Raw genomic sequence first — 18300 nt, 5'->3', positions numbered from 1 at the left:
AAAATAACTTTGTGCTTTTCAACAGCCAAAGGTTATACTGTTAAATACAACTAAAAACATCCCCAAGAAGCACAGTATATTGGGATCACCAGTTACATGAAGTACCAAGAGACTAGCCTGACAACAAACCCCCCTAATAAAAAGAGATTCTCTAGGTAATTATGATTGTGCATGAAGAAACAATTGAAAAGGAAAGAAATTAAAACTGTCTGTAAGGGGTTTTAACCAAATGCACACTACATCTAGAATACAAGATATATTTGTAGTGCATTATTAATACATTTGAGTTCACACAGCCTCAGTGAAACTCTGCTGACAATTACTTTGGGGCACTTCAGGAACACATAATTTGAATATAAAAACTAGTAAGAATTTGACATGAATTCAAAGACAAAAGCAGAGGCTGTTTTCAAAAAGGTTACTTGTGAACAACAGTATCACTGCTGAGGTGTTAAATCATGCAGCAAGGCTCAGAGTTTGCCAGTTTGAAAGGCTTTACTGTGCAAGTCAGCCAGTCACTGCAGATGACCTCTGTGAAAACAACACAAAACAAAAAATTCCCTACATAAGTTAGGAATCTGCTTGCTCTTCAAGTTTGTAGTAGTTACCAAAAAATTAAATAAACCTGAAGTCTTCTCTGGCTACTCTGACATGATGGCTTTCTTACCTTTGAAACCATTATCTTTGCAATTAGCATTAATACTTCCATTTTACCATCCAGACACAAGCATCTTTCCCACCTACATCTCAGGCCTATTAAGGTCTTCCACAGTTAAAGTCTGCAAGATCTTATTCTCTGATGCCTGTGATCACGTTTACCTCCAGCAAACCCTAGAGCAGGCATTAGAAATAGAGTCTGTGAGCTAGGATTTGTTTCAGCCCATTGGATTATCCTTCTACATGTTGATGAGACATGGATCATGTGTGGGAACCACCTATCTTACTTGGCAAATCAAGACTCTCATTATGCATGTCCAAAATAGCTGCATGAAGGCTGCATAATATTTCCTAATTTTGCAGGGCTTGAAAAACACAAGACTAATGGAAGTCATCCTTCACAAAGATACATCAGATCTCCACCCTTTGCACTAGTTTCCCTTTCACTATGTACCAAATTCTTCTTTCTCTTTGTTCCTTTGCTCTTTTTTTCCCCATGTGTCTCACACTTCAGTAAGTCACCAATAAACATATCTCAAACTCTTGCACAGCATTCATTTTCAAAGAAGAGCAAGCCAGGTGTCTGCTCCCAAGTGCATATCAAGGTGCAGGGGTGAAAGGCTGTGAACTCTACCTGGAGCCCCTTATTTATGCCAGAGAAATTAAAAATGAGACACAGTCTTCCCCTTAGCATTCCCTAACAGCTGGCTTATCAAGGTCACTACTAGCATTCCCCTTTGACATGCCCCTACACTCTCATTCAATTTAAAGAAAATTTAAAACTCTTACCCCATGATTACAAATGTCGCTTCAAGAGATGGATGCCTAAATTTCAGGCATTAATGAACTTTATAGTGCACAAGTTCCTCTACAAATTTGCTCCTAACGTGAGGGGGGGCAGCCTAGGACATATAATTTGGTATTAAAAGGCACAGGCATCAGAGAAGAAGTACTTCAGTAATCTGGGCTTTCTTTTGTGGACACATTAACTACATCTTCTTGGGCAGTGATACAGAATGACAGTAATTTTTCAGCACAGTATGACAGACAGAACATGGTAGTGTCATTATCGACTGCAGCTTAATGAATCCCTAAATTTCATTTTGTTCAGGAACAGCATCCAGGAAAATTAATAACACTACCCCCTAAAGTACAGTGGTACTGCTTTCAGCATGGTCTCCATACCAGCTCATTGCCATACTATCAGGGAAACAATGATTTTACCCTCCTCCTGGTGCTTATGTTTCTTCTTTTAAGGAACTTTAACAGAATTAAAAAAAAACTTTTCCCCCACCACAGAAGAAAAAAATTCTTTCTGAACAAAGTTATACTGTATTTTTAATTACTCACAAAAATAGCATTTAGACAGCACCATTCACCCAAGAGTTCTGTGGCACTTTGAAATTTCAGTTAAATCAAGCACTTGTTTACTTTTTTATGGCTTGAGGAATTAACAGACTATTATTATTTTTATCCTCATTTTATCAGTGAAACTATTAAATAACCTGAAGCATGCAGTAGCTTAAGACCAGATTCTGCTTAAATTTGCACAAAGATCTGCAACAGTGCCACCGAAGTGAATGGAGTTATACTTACCCAGAACTAGGCTAGTACATGGCACACAGCAGAGACCTAATTATTCCAAAAGGCTCCAAGCACCATTGTGGTGGAAGTAACGGAAAGTAAAATCTGTATTCTGAGTCACAAACCTCTTCCCAATTCACCTGCTCATCATAAAGAACCAAGTCATATTTTTAGCAAGAGCAACCAGTGAGAGATCAGGAAGAGATTAAGTAGCTATACCAAGGTCATATAGGATATTTGTCACAGAGAATGTCTCTTAAGCCCAGATTTCCCCATTTCCTGGATACCACTTTAATCACTCACACACCTTTAAACACCGCTAACCACAAAGACAAAATAAACCCAAAGAAAATGTACTGCATTTCCAGAAGTAGCCAAGCATCTTAAAGCATTCTTTATCTCATCAAAGGGATGTTTCAACAGAGAAAATGAAGCTGATTCTGCAAAAGCTTGATGAGAAAGGCAGGTATGTCAGGCATTATCACTGAGCTCCTTAATTCACTTTCCTCTGATAACTAACTAGACCAACTTGCATCTTACTGATGGGAAGTGTGAAGTTAAGCTGAGGTGTTTCAGCTCATAGGGTATCCTCTGATCAATGAACTTAACACAATTTTTATCTCTTCCTCCCAATCACTGCCTTTACTGTGCATTTTTAGAACATTTCCCTTATTCAGAGAAACCAGAAAAAGCTCTATTAAACATTCATTCTGGATACTTCCTATTGGAGTCGTGGGAAATGTTATTTTCATCATACTGCTTTCTTAAAACAGATAATAAATGTGCCCGTAACATTTGTATATGCGGTGAAATGTCAGTAAAGTACAGCATAATCTTTTGTCTTCTGAGGACTTCCCATTAAAAAAAGATAACCAAACCTCTGAGGATCAATACTTGAGGAAAATCTTAAGTCTTTGGCTTATAGTCCTTGCTTAAGGACTTGGGTCCAGATCAAGATGCAAAACAAAGAGAAACTTGTGGTATAGTACAGAAAGGAGAGTACCCTAGGGATGCAGGGGGAGAAGAAAAAGGTCATGGAATTTTACTGTTGGGTTAGCCAAAGAATAACAAACAAAATGGCTGCTCAATGTCATAAAATGCATTGAGGCTTACTCTAGGGTCCAGACATGTAGTAAAGCATTTCCTCTGGGTTCCCCTCTCAGACACATACCATGTTAACTAGATTTAACCATAAAAGTCCTGAAGATTTTCCTTCAGCACTGAAGATTAATATTGTCCTCTGGACAAATATGTTATCTTTCTCTTTTCAGTAATAATTTTCTCTCTCTCTTAACAGAAAACCTTCCAACATTTTCTGAGACTTGTTTCTAATCAATGGTACTTAAGTGCACCCATGAGTTTTGCCTACTTCTGTTTGGGTTGCTCAAGTGCAGTGCCTATTTCTGTGAATTTTTACAAAACCCATAAAGACAATGTTAGGGCCACCAACCACTGGAAAACACAGAACAAGGACAGACTTACGCAGTTCTTCCCGGTGCCTCTCTGTCTCTGCAAAGAACTGGCGAAGCTCCTCTGTGATTTCCATGTTACTCAAGTCATATTCTATCTCCCCTTCAGACTCAGAGTCCTCGTCCATTTCGGAGTCTCTGTCATCATCCTTCCTCCCTTGGTAGGCATCTCTGTACTGCTGAGCTCCCCCATGGTACGGTGCTCTGCCGTGTGGGCTATAGCTGGAAGAATAGTTTTGGGTATGCGGGAGATCATTCCCATCCCAATCTGAGTAGCGGCTACTTGGAGAGGCTGCAGAAGGATGCCATGGTGGGCAATAAAAGGACTCCATGGCTTTCCTGTAGGCTCTCTGGTGCCTGCGCATCCAGCGCATGGCTAAGTCATAGTGCTTCCAGTATCTTGCATACACTCGCTGAGAATACCATGGCTCAGTGTCCTCCTGTGACCAAAACATGGGACAGAGAGAAAGAACAAAAAAGAAAAAAGAGAAAGGAAACAGTAATTGTGGGGGGAAATGCTGTAAACACAAGCACAAAGTTTGATTTTTAATCATCAGTCATCCTTTTCCTAAGATAAACCACCCAGATCTGAAAGAGGACAAGTATTAACACAGCGCAAGTGCACTACACTTCACTACTCTTATAAGGTATTGGCTTTGCATCAACACAGCTACCAGGAAGAATTAGCAATAGAGAAGCTGTAGTGCCCTGAAGGTATTTTCCAAGTGTTTGTACCACTAAGGTGGGAAACAGTTATTTCTGGGGGATACACTGTGTGGATATATTCCATAATTCCTTAGTTGCTCACATGAGTTTTAAGAACTGAACCATTCCAAGGTGTACGTATTACAACCTACACCTGATTTCCAAATCCACAGACAGAAAATACAAGAGATTAAAATTCCTCCATACTAAACAAAGGCATTCATTTTACCCAGTAACATATTTCCTCCATCTGCCTGCCAAAATAACTCTCTCAGAAAAGGTCAAATGGCAATTCAGCCAAGTTCATATATCCATCATGGCCTCAATGAAAAACAAGACTGTATTTAGCCAAGCACAAGCTGCCAGTAAATCTCCTTTTTGTACTCATCAGCAACCAATATATGAAAAGGGTAATAAAGCACTACTGATAAAGTATGTGGAAAAATAGTTCTATAGAACAAAACATGCTGTAACACACCTCCTCCTGTCTTACAGCTAATCTTAATTTTTCCTGAAAAAACAGTATCAAGCTGTTCAGATTTTACCAGCAACTACAAAGCCTTGCAGTCCCTCTAGCCCTAAGCCTCCTTTCTACAGCCATTTCATCTCCCTCCTCATCATTCTCTCAAAAAGAGGGGATAATAGAAGATCTTTTATCTGTGCTAAAATGGAATGCCTGTATTCTAAATTTTAATTAAGCCATGTTTTGGCAAACACTCAAAACTATGGCAAGACTAACTGAGGTTTTCAGAGATCAATGTGATATCTACAGTCCTTTATTAGTTTGCTTTTTTTAATAAAAAAGGAAGTGCACTGACACTATTCCACAGCCTTAAAAGAATGATTCTCTGGGAAAAAAAATAAATCCCAAACCAAAACAGAAAAAACGAAGCTAAGAACTACTTTCCATTTAATACTAACAATAACAAGAGAGGTTAATTTCATTTACTTACATTTGTTTTCACTTTCTGGTTCTCACGTAATAACGCAAATGCTAGAGAGTTTGGAATCATAATTGTAACTGTTACGTTTCCCTTCTTTCTGCAAACTTGAGCCCATTATCCTGGGCTCTCAGAAACAAAATACCTCGCACTAATACAGTCTGCAAAGAAAACCCACAACAAACTTGCACTTCTTAAGAATTTCTAATCAAAAATTGCACCCTAGTTGTGAAGGGCTGTGGGGTTCAGCTATGTGGTTTAAAAATCCAGACAAATTATCTCTCCTGAAAAGTACCAATTCGTGGAGGTGAAACTTGATTCTCATTCTCCACTTAGTCTAACATTGTGCTGCTACAAGACCAAGTATTCCAGAAAATTAGTTTCTAAAATGAGTGGGTGCAAGGAAAGCATCTGCTTTCCAGATGGCATTTCTTCATTCTTAATCATCCAACCACCTAAAGGCCAGGATGAACTTTTTATTTACTGTTCTTGCTTTACTTAAGAATGTCACACTGACTCCTCATCCTTCAGCAGCCAGATGAGAATATCCTGTTGTCAGATCTGATACATTCACAGGTTACTTCCAAGAACATTTTGTCTAATTTTTCCACCAGTTATAAATCCAGTTTTGAAACATCATGAAGCTTGACAAAACCAGGTATCTCCTACATTCAGTGTATTTCCAAAGAAGACAACGTATTCTCAAAAACTATCTCCAGTTCTTCTAAAATGTTTCTAAAAAGGGCCTTGATGACTTTACTGAAAGCTCTGGAATCCAGCTGGCTGATTCGTTTAGCTGACTAACTCCAGTTGTTAATTTAGGGGAAAGGAAGACAAAAAGCCAGTTCATGTAGACAGAACTGTGATGCTGGTCACTTTCCAACTACTTTTTTGTGGCTTATTTTGTTGAAAGTGACCCTTGAAAACCCCTTTTACATTTGAATTTTAAAAATACATCTGTAAAAAGAAATTACAGAAAAGTTTTACATTGGGGTGGAAAAGGGAAAAGAACACTTAAAGTCTAAGAGTTCTATGTCTGTGCTTTTTCAGCTGTGGAATAAATGGAAATAAGAGATTTCCTCAAGGAAACAAAAGCTATAAATCTAAGGCAAATGATCAGAGCCCTCTGTTATTTTCCTGTTATGTCTCTGGAATCTTCCCAGGAGCAGACAAATCACTCACTGTTGTAATCTGAATTCTATTTTCAAAGCAATTTAACTACTTTCATATCTAATTTTTACATGTCTTCACTGACAGTTCCGTAAGCGTGTTTATACATATTTTGTACATAAAATGTGATTAAGTTATCACATAGAAATCCATAAAGACCACTTACCATCTCTTGTAGAGTTTGTTCTGGTGATCAAGGTGAACTAGAAAAGAGAACAGTAGCTTTTTAATTCATGAAAGATGGTCATAAGCACTGAATATATTTTTGTTAAACTTGAGTACTATGGTCTACAACTATTAAATATTCCTTCTCTGTTGTGGCTTATTTATAATTTCTTATTAACATCAGTAAAAATCCCATTCTTTAAAATTCCTCACTACACTAAGAAGGTTACAAGGGAGCCTCTTACACAATGCAGCCTAAAATGCTGGGACTGAACATTTTTTTCCCCATCACCCTTTTCTTTTATATTTTTTTCCCATGTTTATGCTTCTACAACTTTTCATTTTCAAATGAAAGCCAAACAAAATAATAAACTTAAACGAAACACCCTGTTCTCACTTTTTAGTGGTGTCAGCACAGGGACATCTATCAAAGCAATTACCATAAAATGATTAAACTCATCTTGATTCCATTCAAGTAGTAAGGACTCTGTTTTAACCTATGGTGCACTTATAACCACGTACAATTCCTTATTTGACTTTATTTATCTTTTTTTTCAGACATTTGATCTTTCCACCCTTAGAGAAAACACAAGCCAATTCAGGTTGCAATCATAATTTTTAAATGTGAGAAAAAGGTAAAAGGAAGAGGGGCAACTGGGAAAAAAAGAAAAAGGTGGATGAAGAGAGGAAAAACAAGGTATCAATAACCATCAGGCAAGATTTATAATTACCACCATTTTCAGCATGAAATGAACCACTGAGAAATATTATTAATCTTCTCCCTATCTGATAATTATTTTATTATGTTGAGATGTTGGGTGCTTCATCCACACATTTCTGCTGATGCCCTCAGCCTCAACTTGAACTTTATGCTAGGTGAAGGCCAGTGAGAAGCTGCAGAACCTCACTGCACTAAACTATGACTGCTACTAGGAAGACATGGTCAAATGCTATTCCCATCAACACTGAAGTATAGCCAAGACAGCAACTTACAACTGTTGCAGATTTATTCCAGTACAAAACTAGGACTTTTCAAAATGCATATGAATACAGTATATACACCAGTTGTGCTCTGCCTTGTATTTAACAACACTGATTAAATGGCAACTTTTTCCATCTTAATGCAAGCTGTATTGCATGAAAGGAGACTGGGGATGGGCCATGTTCAAAGAAAATGCAAATCATGCAGCTACCAGAGAGGGAGACTATTGTCTTTTGCAAAGCTTACACCAAGCTCAAAGCCATAAAGCCTCGGTCACACCAACCCACCTACAAGAAGCCCTACATACATGAGCAGTCCCATTGCCATCAATGGCATAACTCACGCGAGCAAAGGATAGCAGGGTCAGGCATTAGGCAGCCAAAGGGTGGTGTTTATTGTGTTCTCTCCGGCCTGCTCAGAGGAAGATGAAACCCAGTGCTGAGGTCACTGTACAACACTGCCGTGACTTGTAACGCTTTAAAACCCACACGTACATGAAAAAACTCCTGGGCTGTCCCTCTTTGTTCATTTCAAACACCTCATTTCCCACACTAGCACTCTTCAAAACTTTTATCACCACTCTCATGACATACACGTGTACTTTTTGTCCCTTTCCCATACACATCTGGATACTGTCAGGGTTACCACAATCTCTTCCTCTCTTATCCTTAAAAATCTTAGTCCATGGTAGTTGATTCCTCCATTTTCCACTTCAGAAAAAGTATGTGTATTTCATTTTCATCTAAATTCTCCATGACAAAAGATTCTTTGAACTAGCTTCAGCATAAATAGAAATCATATTCAGATGTTAATGCAAACACACTTTAAAAATAAATGGCGAAGCCTGAGACTTTTTTATTAATATGCAACATGTATATTCCCCTCTGAAGGGGAAGGAGGGGAAAAACCCTGGCAAAACTATCCAATTATATTTGTTTACCAAGTATTAAAAACCTGTTTTGTCAACATAGAAACTTTAATACTTTTCATAAGTAATTTACAGAACATTAGACTACAACTACAAAGCAGAGCATAACAATGTTGCAAGCCCTGACACTAAATTAAAGAATGAATTTGCAGCTGAATTACTTTTCCAAAACAAACCACATAAAACATGAAACATGACAAGAGAAGAAAATAAATGTGATTACTCCACAACTTATACTTTCAATAATAAATATGGAAACGAACATATGAAACTCACCATCAAAGGCAGAATTAAGAACCAGAAAGAGATGTGTTTGCCTACACTGACCATTAATGATGGAAAAGTTATTTTTGATAAACCTTATTACTTCCTTTTCACAGTTTAAAAATATTTCCCCACTGATAATTAAATATGGATGTACTCCCTTTCATCAATATATGCCTGCCTCCTTACCAACTTGGGGCAAGTAAGCATTAGTGAAAATAAATAAGTCTGATCAAAGCAATGACAGCATTTAATTCCACCAGAGTCAAAAGAAGCTGAGACAATGCCTGTCATATTGTGAGGCACAACCATTAAATACTGGGTTTTTTATAACCTGGTAATGTAACTCATACTCTGGAAGTGAAGCCTTGCAGTGGTCTGTTGGATATAGTGCTGCTACACGGCTACCATATTGGAGGTGACACCTGCAGCTCAGAAAGACCTACCAATGAAGGTTCAAGGAGGGTTTGACTTCATTCAGAACACAAATGAGTACACAATTAATTATCTGTTGCGTGGTGTTAAGGCGGAAATATTATTTTTTATTAAATTCAGCAGATTTGAATTAAAAACATTTTATAAAGATTTCCTGAAAAAATAAACGTTTAAATGAGAAACATCCAAAACAAGACAGCTGACCACATCCTTTGCCCTCTGCTACTTTTGTCCCTGCTCCTTTAGCACGAGAAGTGCGTTCTTCAGTCAGGCTACAGAGGTCCCTAACTCAGTTTCTGGCAATGGGTAGTAAGAGATGCTCAGTAAAATATAACACTGGAGCATGCATACAGGAATTACTTTTCCAGGCACATTTCTCCCGATTTCATCAAGAGGTAGCTGAGATACATTTTTTAGCTCTAAACTGGTTTTGGCATTTAAAGCCAGCATGTGTCATTTCTATGAACTCACGAATACTAAGTGTTTCCATGACACCCCATGGCAGGACACTTAACAACTGAAGGTGTTAAACACCAATTTGCGCTGTGTATTTTGAACTCATCCTCCTGCATACTCTTCATAAATATTTGAAGACTTGAGTAAGAAAAGCATGCCATGTAACAACACCAACATTGTGCATCTTCATACAGACATCGATTTCATTTTATCTTTATAATGTTTCCCCTTGGTGCAGAATTACCACCAGAAGAGGGAAATGTCTGAGAAGTGTTTTGACACTGTGCTTCAGATTAATTCTGTGCGTTGCTGGTCTATGACGTTAACTTTAATACCAAAGCGCCCTAGTTACAGTCATGCAGAAATTTAAGCCTGTGACTGCTGAGACTGTTGGCAGTACAAGCTATTCCTCTCAAAAAGAAAAAAAGCTAAAAATTCCTAACACTATGTTGTGAGTGGCTCTAAATACAAGACCTGCTGGGCACCTAGGATATCGACATGGCTGCTCATCATCCCAGCAGAAGTTGGTTGAGCTAAGGAGACCTACCTATTACTATGATGTCTTCACACCAAAGTCCTTACACCAGTAGTAGCAATTCCTGTGAACGGAAGGGAAACAGATTTCATGCAAGACAAAATCACTTTCACTGCAACGTGCAGATCAAACCGTAGTGCATGTACGTATTGTGGTTCTTTTCACCTGAGCAGCACCTGAGACGGCGTAATCCTCTGCCACTGCAAAAAAAGAGGGTCTTCCCTGAGATCGAGGACAAAAACCCAGAAGCCACTTGGGCCAAAAACCAGAGGTCAAAAGTGAAGTGTTACAAGCTGCGCAGTTACCAGCAGCCCTTATGTCTCACATACGGCTTGCCGGAGTAGCCGCCAACGAAGAAGAGGATGCAACTCCCGCGGTACCGCTTTTAGAAGCAAAACCCCTCTCACGGTCCCACAGCGGCCGTGCCCGGGCTCGGCTCAGGACCACAGGGATGCCCTGCGAGCAGCCGGCGCCTCTGCCAAGCAGTGAAGCCTAAGGGCTGCGCCGGGACACGAGCCCTTACGCCCGGGCCCGCCCCAGCCGCAGCCCCGGCCGCAGCCCCACGGAGCTCCCCGGAGCCCGACACCCCGCACGCCGGCCTCGAGTTCTGCAGAGGAAAGGGAAGGGGAGAGTGCCGAGCCCGCAGAGCCGCTCTGCCCGCCATCAGGACCACCCCGCCGCCCCTGCCAGGCGCCCGGGCTCAGAAAGCAAAAAACTCCGGCCCCACAACGCTCCGCTCCCCACCCCCCCCCGGCACCACCGCTCGCCCCGCTTGCTCCTCCCCCGCAGCCGTCCCGCCGCGGCCCGGCAAGGCGGGGGGCCCGGGCAGCAGCCCGCAGAGGGGCACCGCTGCCCCGCACCCACCCGGCGGGCGAGGCGAGGCGAGGGGAGCCGAGCCCAGGGGAGCCGAGCCCAGCTACCTCCGGCGCTTCCTCCCGCTCTTCCGGCGACGACAGCAGCGGCGCGGCGAGCGGGGCTTCCTGCCGCCGCTTCCTGCCGCCCGCCCGCCCGTCCGGCCGCTGCCGCCTGGGGCTGCCGCCAGGTGCCGGCGGGGCGCGCCTGTCCCCGGGCGGCCCTGGGCCCCCCGAGCCGCCACCGACTCCTGCGCCCTGTGCAGCCACCCGCCCCGCTGCCGCTCCCGTCCCCCGGGCACGGGAGACGAGTGTCAGCGGGCCGGGTGGCTCCTCTGCACCTGAGCGTGCCGGCTGGCACTGCGAGACTTTGCCTTCTGGTTATCCCCCCTCGCCCCCTCTTACCTTTGTTTGCTGTTACCTGCTGCTGTAACGTTGTTCTGTGTTTCTTCAATACTTCCGGTACAAGAAACTCCTGTTTTGTTCACATTTTTTTAGCTTCCTGTTGAGCTTAACTGCCCTGTCTCAGTACTGAGGCAATTTCCCTGTGTTACCTGCTTGAATTAAAAAAACCCACAAACCTCATGGTGAAACTTGATGTCACTTTAAAACCCAGGCATACTGAGTCTCCTTCATACAGCAAATCTGTGCATTTATCTCCCACATATCTACTGAAATAATTCCTTGAAATAACTTCTACTTATTTGCCTGGTATGTGCATCAGATTTAACAGTTCATAAAATCTTCAGGTGTTTATAGGAACCCATTTTAGTAATGTTGTCAAGTTAGCTATGTTGTGCTTTGGTACTGAGAAGTTGCACTGATGCAACTTGTTGATACTGAAGTTCAAGGATAATTCAGGATTAATTCAAATTTGCATTTCTTTCAGAAGTCTTGGGGGAATATTTTGTGGCCTTGCAGATCTGCTGCTGCTCAATTTCTACTTTGTCACTTGCTCTACAAACACTTGAGGTGAGAAAGATCCTCCAATGCTTTTCTCAACATGCTATCATAGGAATTTCTCCAAGTTTCTCTACAATGAGTACAGATGCTAAAAAACCCAAATCAAAAGAATCCAACCATTCCTTACTAGCCAGATCTTTTGGATGTTTAAATCAGAACAGACAGCAATGAGGTACAATAGGTGAAGATGGGAACCCCCTCATTTTTCTGCTGGTGTATCTTTTACCTGGTATATTTTCCCTTTATAAGAACATTCTGATTCTGTTTGTGGCTCCTGCAACAGCAACAATGGACTGTTTCACACACCTATCACTTTGAATTGTCTAATAAATGATACTTACTTTGGACAGATCTGAAACAATTTCTATGCACGTGCTGAATTTGATTCACCTTCCTACCACGCTGCATGGCACTGCAATTGTTGGTCATCACACTTGAGGTGCACATTTTTTCATTAGCAGCACTTGGATAATACATGCAAGAGTTTAATTATAAGAATGAGCAGCAGCATATTATATCCCATCTCAATAGTATAATTTTTCTCCAGCTACTCTGTCCCTGTATGGTTTCCTGTGGGAGTCAGGCATCTGCGTAGAGCTGAGGGATCTAGATACTACAATGGACTTTGACTGTGGTCCTGTTCAGCCCCAGCACAAGTGTGTTGTGATTTCCCTGTGTGTGACTGAGAAATTCATAGACAGCCTCTCTGTCTCCAAGGCAGAAGAGGTGTATTATGCAAATGCCAGCCTGCTTATTCTCACGAACACCCAATGCACTCAAGAGACTCTTCCAGCTTTTCTTGCTCTCCGCTGCTCTGCATGTGAGCAGATATGCTCACGCCTTGGCGCTTGCTTTTGCACACGGCAGACTCACGTCTGAAAGTTGCAGTCAGCAGAGTATCTTGGTTAACTCAAAAGAGTCAGTAGGTTAAAAAAAGGTATGAGGCAAATCACACAAGGAATACTTGTTAGTCATCAAGATACAGTTCTGGCTTAGGAAGTTGCTGTGTGCTAAGAAAGAGGTGTTGTGTGCATGCCCTGTTCATTTGTGAGGACTCTTAACACTGGCCACTCTCAGAAGAGGTTTAATGGGCTGGATAGAACTTTGGTTGGACTTGATGAAGTGATTCTTATGTTACATTTATGTTAAAAGAAAGATACGCATTACTGCTGAACTGATGCACTTTGTATGGTAAAAAGGCATCAAGGCACACTGATTTAATCACATTAAATAAAAGTCTGATTATCTGTATTTTGTGGTAAGCGAGATCCGTACTCTCTGCCTGTTAAAGGCTGATTTCTTTCCTCTTGTTTCACCTTGTCACTGTCACTGGATCACTTCTGAGTCTTTCACTTCACAAAATATCTTTTGCTGCTAAGAACTGTCTTTTCCTTGGAAGCCAGTGTAGATCTTTCATGTGTTTAAAGTCTCTTTCATCAGAGGAGAAAGAATAGCTTGGAAGAAAGGTGAAAAGCTGAAAAGTGCATACGAAGCATAAGGTCTGAAAGGATGCTGGTTTCCAGCACAGGGGAGCGATGATAGGAAGCTGGAAATTCAGTAGTATCCTATTTTTCTTGTGCCACCATTCAAGGACTATCCACCTGTCACAGTCAAGTGTGTGATTATGTTAAACTTGTGCGAGTTTGCATGTAGATTTTGCAAAGATTGGGTTATTGTAGTGTTGCTCTGCTGAGGGAAGCATAATCCAAAATAAGCCACCTGCAAGAACTGTAAACTAATTATTGACTGGCCAAAGCATTGAAATGATTGACTCTGCTTGTTCTTTGTAAAGACAAAATAATATTTGACATTAGATTGTTTGTGGCAGATTTTCAACCATGATGCAAATTCTATTTATGAATTTAAACAAATCCTACTTAGGTCTAGCTCTCATATAATCTAGATTTCTAATTCATAGAATGTATAGGAAAAGACTGATGCCCCTTTCTGGGTTGTGCATATGCTTGTGTCCAGGAAATTACACGTGAGGCTTCTCTTACTTCACTCAAACTTTCTGAGCAGGGAAAGGGACAGGCTACCAGAGGCAGAGTGGGGCGAGAGGTAGGAAAACCTCAAAGACAATTGTACTGCGAAAGAAGTTATGAAGTGGAGCTGGATGTCTGGACCAAATGTCTTATCCAAATTTAGATGTAGTTAATAACTTTCTTCTGTAGTATCTGTGGCCTCATTGGATACAAATTAATGAATTAAAACTCAACAGCACCTCTGAAGACTTTCCCCACTGGATAAGGGGGTAGTATTCCTTTTGGTGTCTTTCTGTACTTACAGTGTGATGGGCATCCCTACACTTGAGCTGCTCACTCTTCAGATCCCATCAGAGCCATGAGGAAAGCACACTGATGCTTTTTAGGTGCTATTTGTCTGATGTATGTTGGCTATCTACTTTGGGGTGAAATGAATCACACCCCAGAAGCATTAGTTGCTTCCACGGACTTTCAAGGAAGCTTGAGGCACTTCTCATGAGGCCCCTTTGTTGCAAGTGCGTGTGTTTAGCCAGATAAATCCCATCTTAAAAAATGATAAAATTGTAGAAAGTTGATAAGGGAAAATGTGGCAACACAGGTTATAAAAGATAAAAGCCAATAGATGGCAGCATTGTAAATGATAAAGCGCAACCCTTTTTGTGACACAGTGGTACTGGGGAGCCTGAACTCGTTGCTCTGAAGGAGTTAAAGATCTATCAGCTAGACCTGACTGGTATCCTTCTGGCGTGCTAAAATAGGCTGTCTTCTCTTATCTTTCAGATGACGCAAAGGTTCTCTTTTCTATGAAAGCTAGCAAAAGGACCTTGTGCTGTCCAGATTTCCAGAGTCTAAAAAGCAAAAAAAGGACTGAGTGCTCAGCTAGTTCTTAAATTTCCATTTCTAGAAGTTTCACACTGGAGCATTTGGCATAGCAGCTTATGATGATTGAGATCAGAATTTCATGTGGTAATTGTTTGCAGTATACACACATAATAAAACATTATTATGATACATTTTCATCTTGTCTTTTAATTTTATTCTGTTGGTCCTTAGTAATTGGATTTATTTTATGTGTCTTTGTTGATTTTGGCATTATTATCCAGCAACAGTATTTGAAGTTTTTAGTTAGGAAATATAGATGACAGTGTGTGGTTTCCCTTTGACAGAAAAAAATGGGATTGTTCCACATTTGTCACCAGTTATTTTTAATTCAGAAAACTCATTACTAATGTCAGATGTGCTTTAAATGCATGCAGTCAGCTCTTAACATTTGACGAGGTCACAGTAGGAATGAAGACTGCAAAGACATCAGAAGGGGTGGACCAGGTTTTGATTCCTTTGCTGAAGAATCTGATCCCTGATCAGATCAGGGAAGAAATGTGAGGACAAATGGCTGTGATCACAGTGGTGAGGGATGGGACCAGGTCTTCTGATAAATCCTGTGCTTGTTCTGTCTAGGCTGAATAGCTTCCACCCTATCAGCAATTCTCCTGGCTTAAATGCTGCTGTGTACAAAGTAAGTGTCTCTTTGGTTTGAGGTCCTCACACATGAATGTGGCCCCAAAAAAGTGTGTTGAGTCAAAGAGCATGTGAGTTAAACTAGTGGTTTAGCTGACTTTATTATTTCCCTTTCATTTCCCTTCCCTTCCCTAACATTGCTAAGCCCCAGGGTTCCCAAATGCATGTGGGATGCACACATAGGTATACGGAAATAACCCTCCTGGTTATCAGAATTTACAAAACTCATCATATCCAAGTTGATGTCCCAAACTAGTACTTAATCCATTCAGTTGTATGTTAGTGTTGTAAGACTTCGCAAATGATTTATGACCCGTAACGACTTGATAATAATGAGCATTTTAATACGGTTGTTTTTTGGTTGCTTCTTTTTTCCCGCTTTTACAAACATGGCTTCCTAAAATAATGTTTAGATTTAGTTGTTTTTATTTTTACTCCAAATTTCTTCATTGGTCTTTGAAATATCATGAATTACCTAAGAGGTTTGGGTGTGCACATTCCACATAAATTAGTAGACATATATGTGGAAGGAGTTTGAGCAAATCCCGTGGCTTGGGTCAGGTTAGTTTATTATTGTGCACAGTTAACCTATTTATAACCTTGAAAATCAGCCTTCAATTGACCAGAAGTTAGTCACAGAAGTGCTGAATTACACTTTGAATTCAATTAAAATAACTCAGCTAAGTACTTTGTCAAGCCTTGTAGCTGTTTAATTCATTATCATTGCCCTCCATCATCTTTCCTCTTTTCTTCCTTTCTTTGGTTGTTTCTTGTACCAACTTCTTGTGTCCACAACTATTAATGGTGGCTCTTTGTTTGTGAGGCATAGCTTGCTCTCACTTTGAATTGTTATTGGAGACCAGCTCACTGATGGTGTTTCCATGACCTTTTGACTTTCCATAATTGGAAATGTCTGTGCTCAGTACAGAAGGTGATAATCATGATACACACAGCTGCACTTAGATCCTGAGACAGACCACAGCATGCGGACCGATCTTCCTTCAACAAGAGGGCTCTGAGGAGGCAAAATACTTTCTCTGTGTTTTCTGTATCATCTGCTATAAAAGGCTTTAGTCACAGATACTTTGGACTGAGACTAGGAGTGCACTGAGCAGTAGTGAGGACTATGGATTAGGTGTGTACACATGTTGACCTGCTCCAAGTAACAGGAGGCTGCCTGAGCCTGCAAGTGCATTGCTGAATATCCATAGGACTTAGAAGGACAAGATACCTGTTACACCGCTTCAAGAGCTGCAGGAAGTTATAGGTACAAGGACAGGAGGTGGCAGTGGCTCTTGAGCTAGGTGCCCAGGTGTATTGCAACCCAGCAAAGTCAATCTCGGCAGTCTCTTTGAGCAACCATGGATTTAGCTGACTCATTAGCTGTCAGGCCAGCATGACTTTGAGAGGTAGAACTTTGATGGAAGAGCCACATCTGAACTGCTCATTAGTCTCCTGTAGTCATGGAGCTACGTGGTGTTTCTTTAGTATCAGAGTTGCAGAGTTTTTCCAGGGTAGTTTCTCAGAGGTCATATTAGATCTGTGAAACCTGAAACTGACTCGAGCTGACTGATAGGAAGGAGAGGGGAAAAAAGACAGATGTGGTAGAGGACATGAGTGCATCATTAACGTGATGCTTAATCCACAAGTTGGGATCCAAAGCTGAAAGCCAGGTCTGAGGTTTTCTGTTCTGTTCAGCCCAGGAAGAGAATTGAGTGCTCCAGAAAAACCTTTGTACTGGTACCTGTGTTCATTCTGCCAACACAGAGCTTCCAGCTCAGGTGCCTGTACTTCCTTTATAGTCATGAAGACCTGCATGGAGACACAGTTCCTACCTACCATCTAAGTTAAGCTGTCTGGAAATGGCTGCCTCCATTGACCTTAGACCAAGCCTAGATACAAGCTTCTGCTGTATATTTAAAGGTAGGCAAGAAGAAGGTGGAGAAACTATCTTGTGGAGACCTGAGCTGTTCTCTCAAAAAGCAATGGATGTCTCTCTCTTTTAGGTGGAAATGGAAAGTAATTATTAATTTGCTCCCTCTGATTATAGAATAGCTTGTTAAATACATCACTTCCTTAGAAAATGAGACATCTGGGTTTAATTCACTTCCAAGCCTCAGATGCTTAATACTTACCCTCAGGAGAACAAACAAACCACTTACCTCTCATTGACCTTGAAAGCCTGACTCCTGTTTATAGGCCAGCATCAACATTTTGTTTTTCATTCCAGCTTTTGCATGTGTCCACAGGCATTATTTGGCAAGTCATTCTGCAGGCTTTGCCAGAGATATTGCAGTGCTCCAGATCCAAATATTTTGGCCATCTTAGAGAAAAAAAAAAAAAGGCAAAATTACTTTAAATTTTGGGGGAATAAATAGGATGTTTGTTGCAGCAGGAATGAGTAATAATGAAAAAAAATATTAGGTAGGTTAATAATTTTTTAATACTTTGTGGAGCAACAGTTTGTTTTATTTTATTTGTCTAATCATGAATTTGACCCAATTTCTCTGTGTAATTACCTCCATTATGTTATTTCAAAGAGAGTACTCTCCTGGGTTGAAGTTTTCATAGAAACATTTGCTATTGCTTTCAGTGTAGTTTGCCTGGGGACATTGGGGTCCCCCTAGGAATGGGGGCATAAGAAGAGAAACAACTTTCCTCTAGAAAGTTTGTGTGAAGAATGATGGAAGTG

General features: G+C 40.8%; 1 protein-coding gene across 4 annotated transcripts in view; it reads right to left on the bottom strand.

Annotated features, from left to right (window-relative positions):
• Positions 1 to 11564, bottom strand: part of GEMIN8 (gem nuclear organelle associated protein 8) — a 34908-nt gene extending 23344 nt beyond the window's left edge. Inside the window, exons 1-5 of one of the 4 annotated variants that reach the window (XM_051638337.1) lie at positions 11548 to 11564; positions 10457 to 10491; positions 10304 to 10355; positions 6693 to 6729; positions 3724 to 4150 (exon numbers count right to left, since the gene is read on the bottom strand). In XM_051638337.1, coding sequence (XP_051494297.1) covers positions 3724 to 4150; positions 6693 to 6695 — 430 coding nt within the window. In that variant the 5' untranslated portion in view covers positions 6696 to 6729; positions 10304 to 10355; positions 10457 to 10491; positions 11548 to 11564. The other 3 variants (XM_051638349.1, XM_051638359.1, XM_051638368.1) reach the window with 3 other exon arrangements.
• Between the last annotated feature and the right edge of the window lie 6736 nt (positions 11565 to 18300).

This window comes from Apus apus, chromosome 1, assembly GCF_020740795.1.
Source record: "Apus apus isolate bApuApu2 chromosome 1, bApuApu2.pri.cur, whole genome shotgun sequence".
NCBI classification, from domain to species: domain Eukaryota; kingdom Metazoa; phylum Chordata; class Aves; order Apodiformes; family Apodidae; genus Apus; species Apus apus.
The sequence above is the reverse complement of the archived record's forward strand: the minus strand, read 5'-3'. Positions and strand labels throughout refer to the sequence as shown.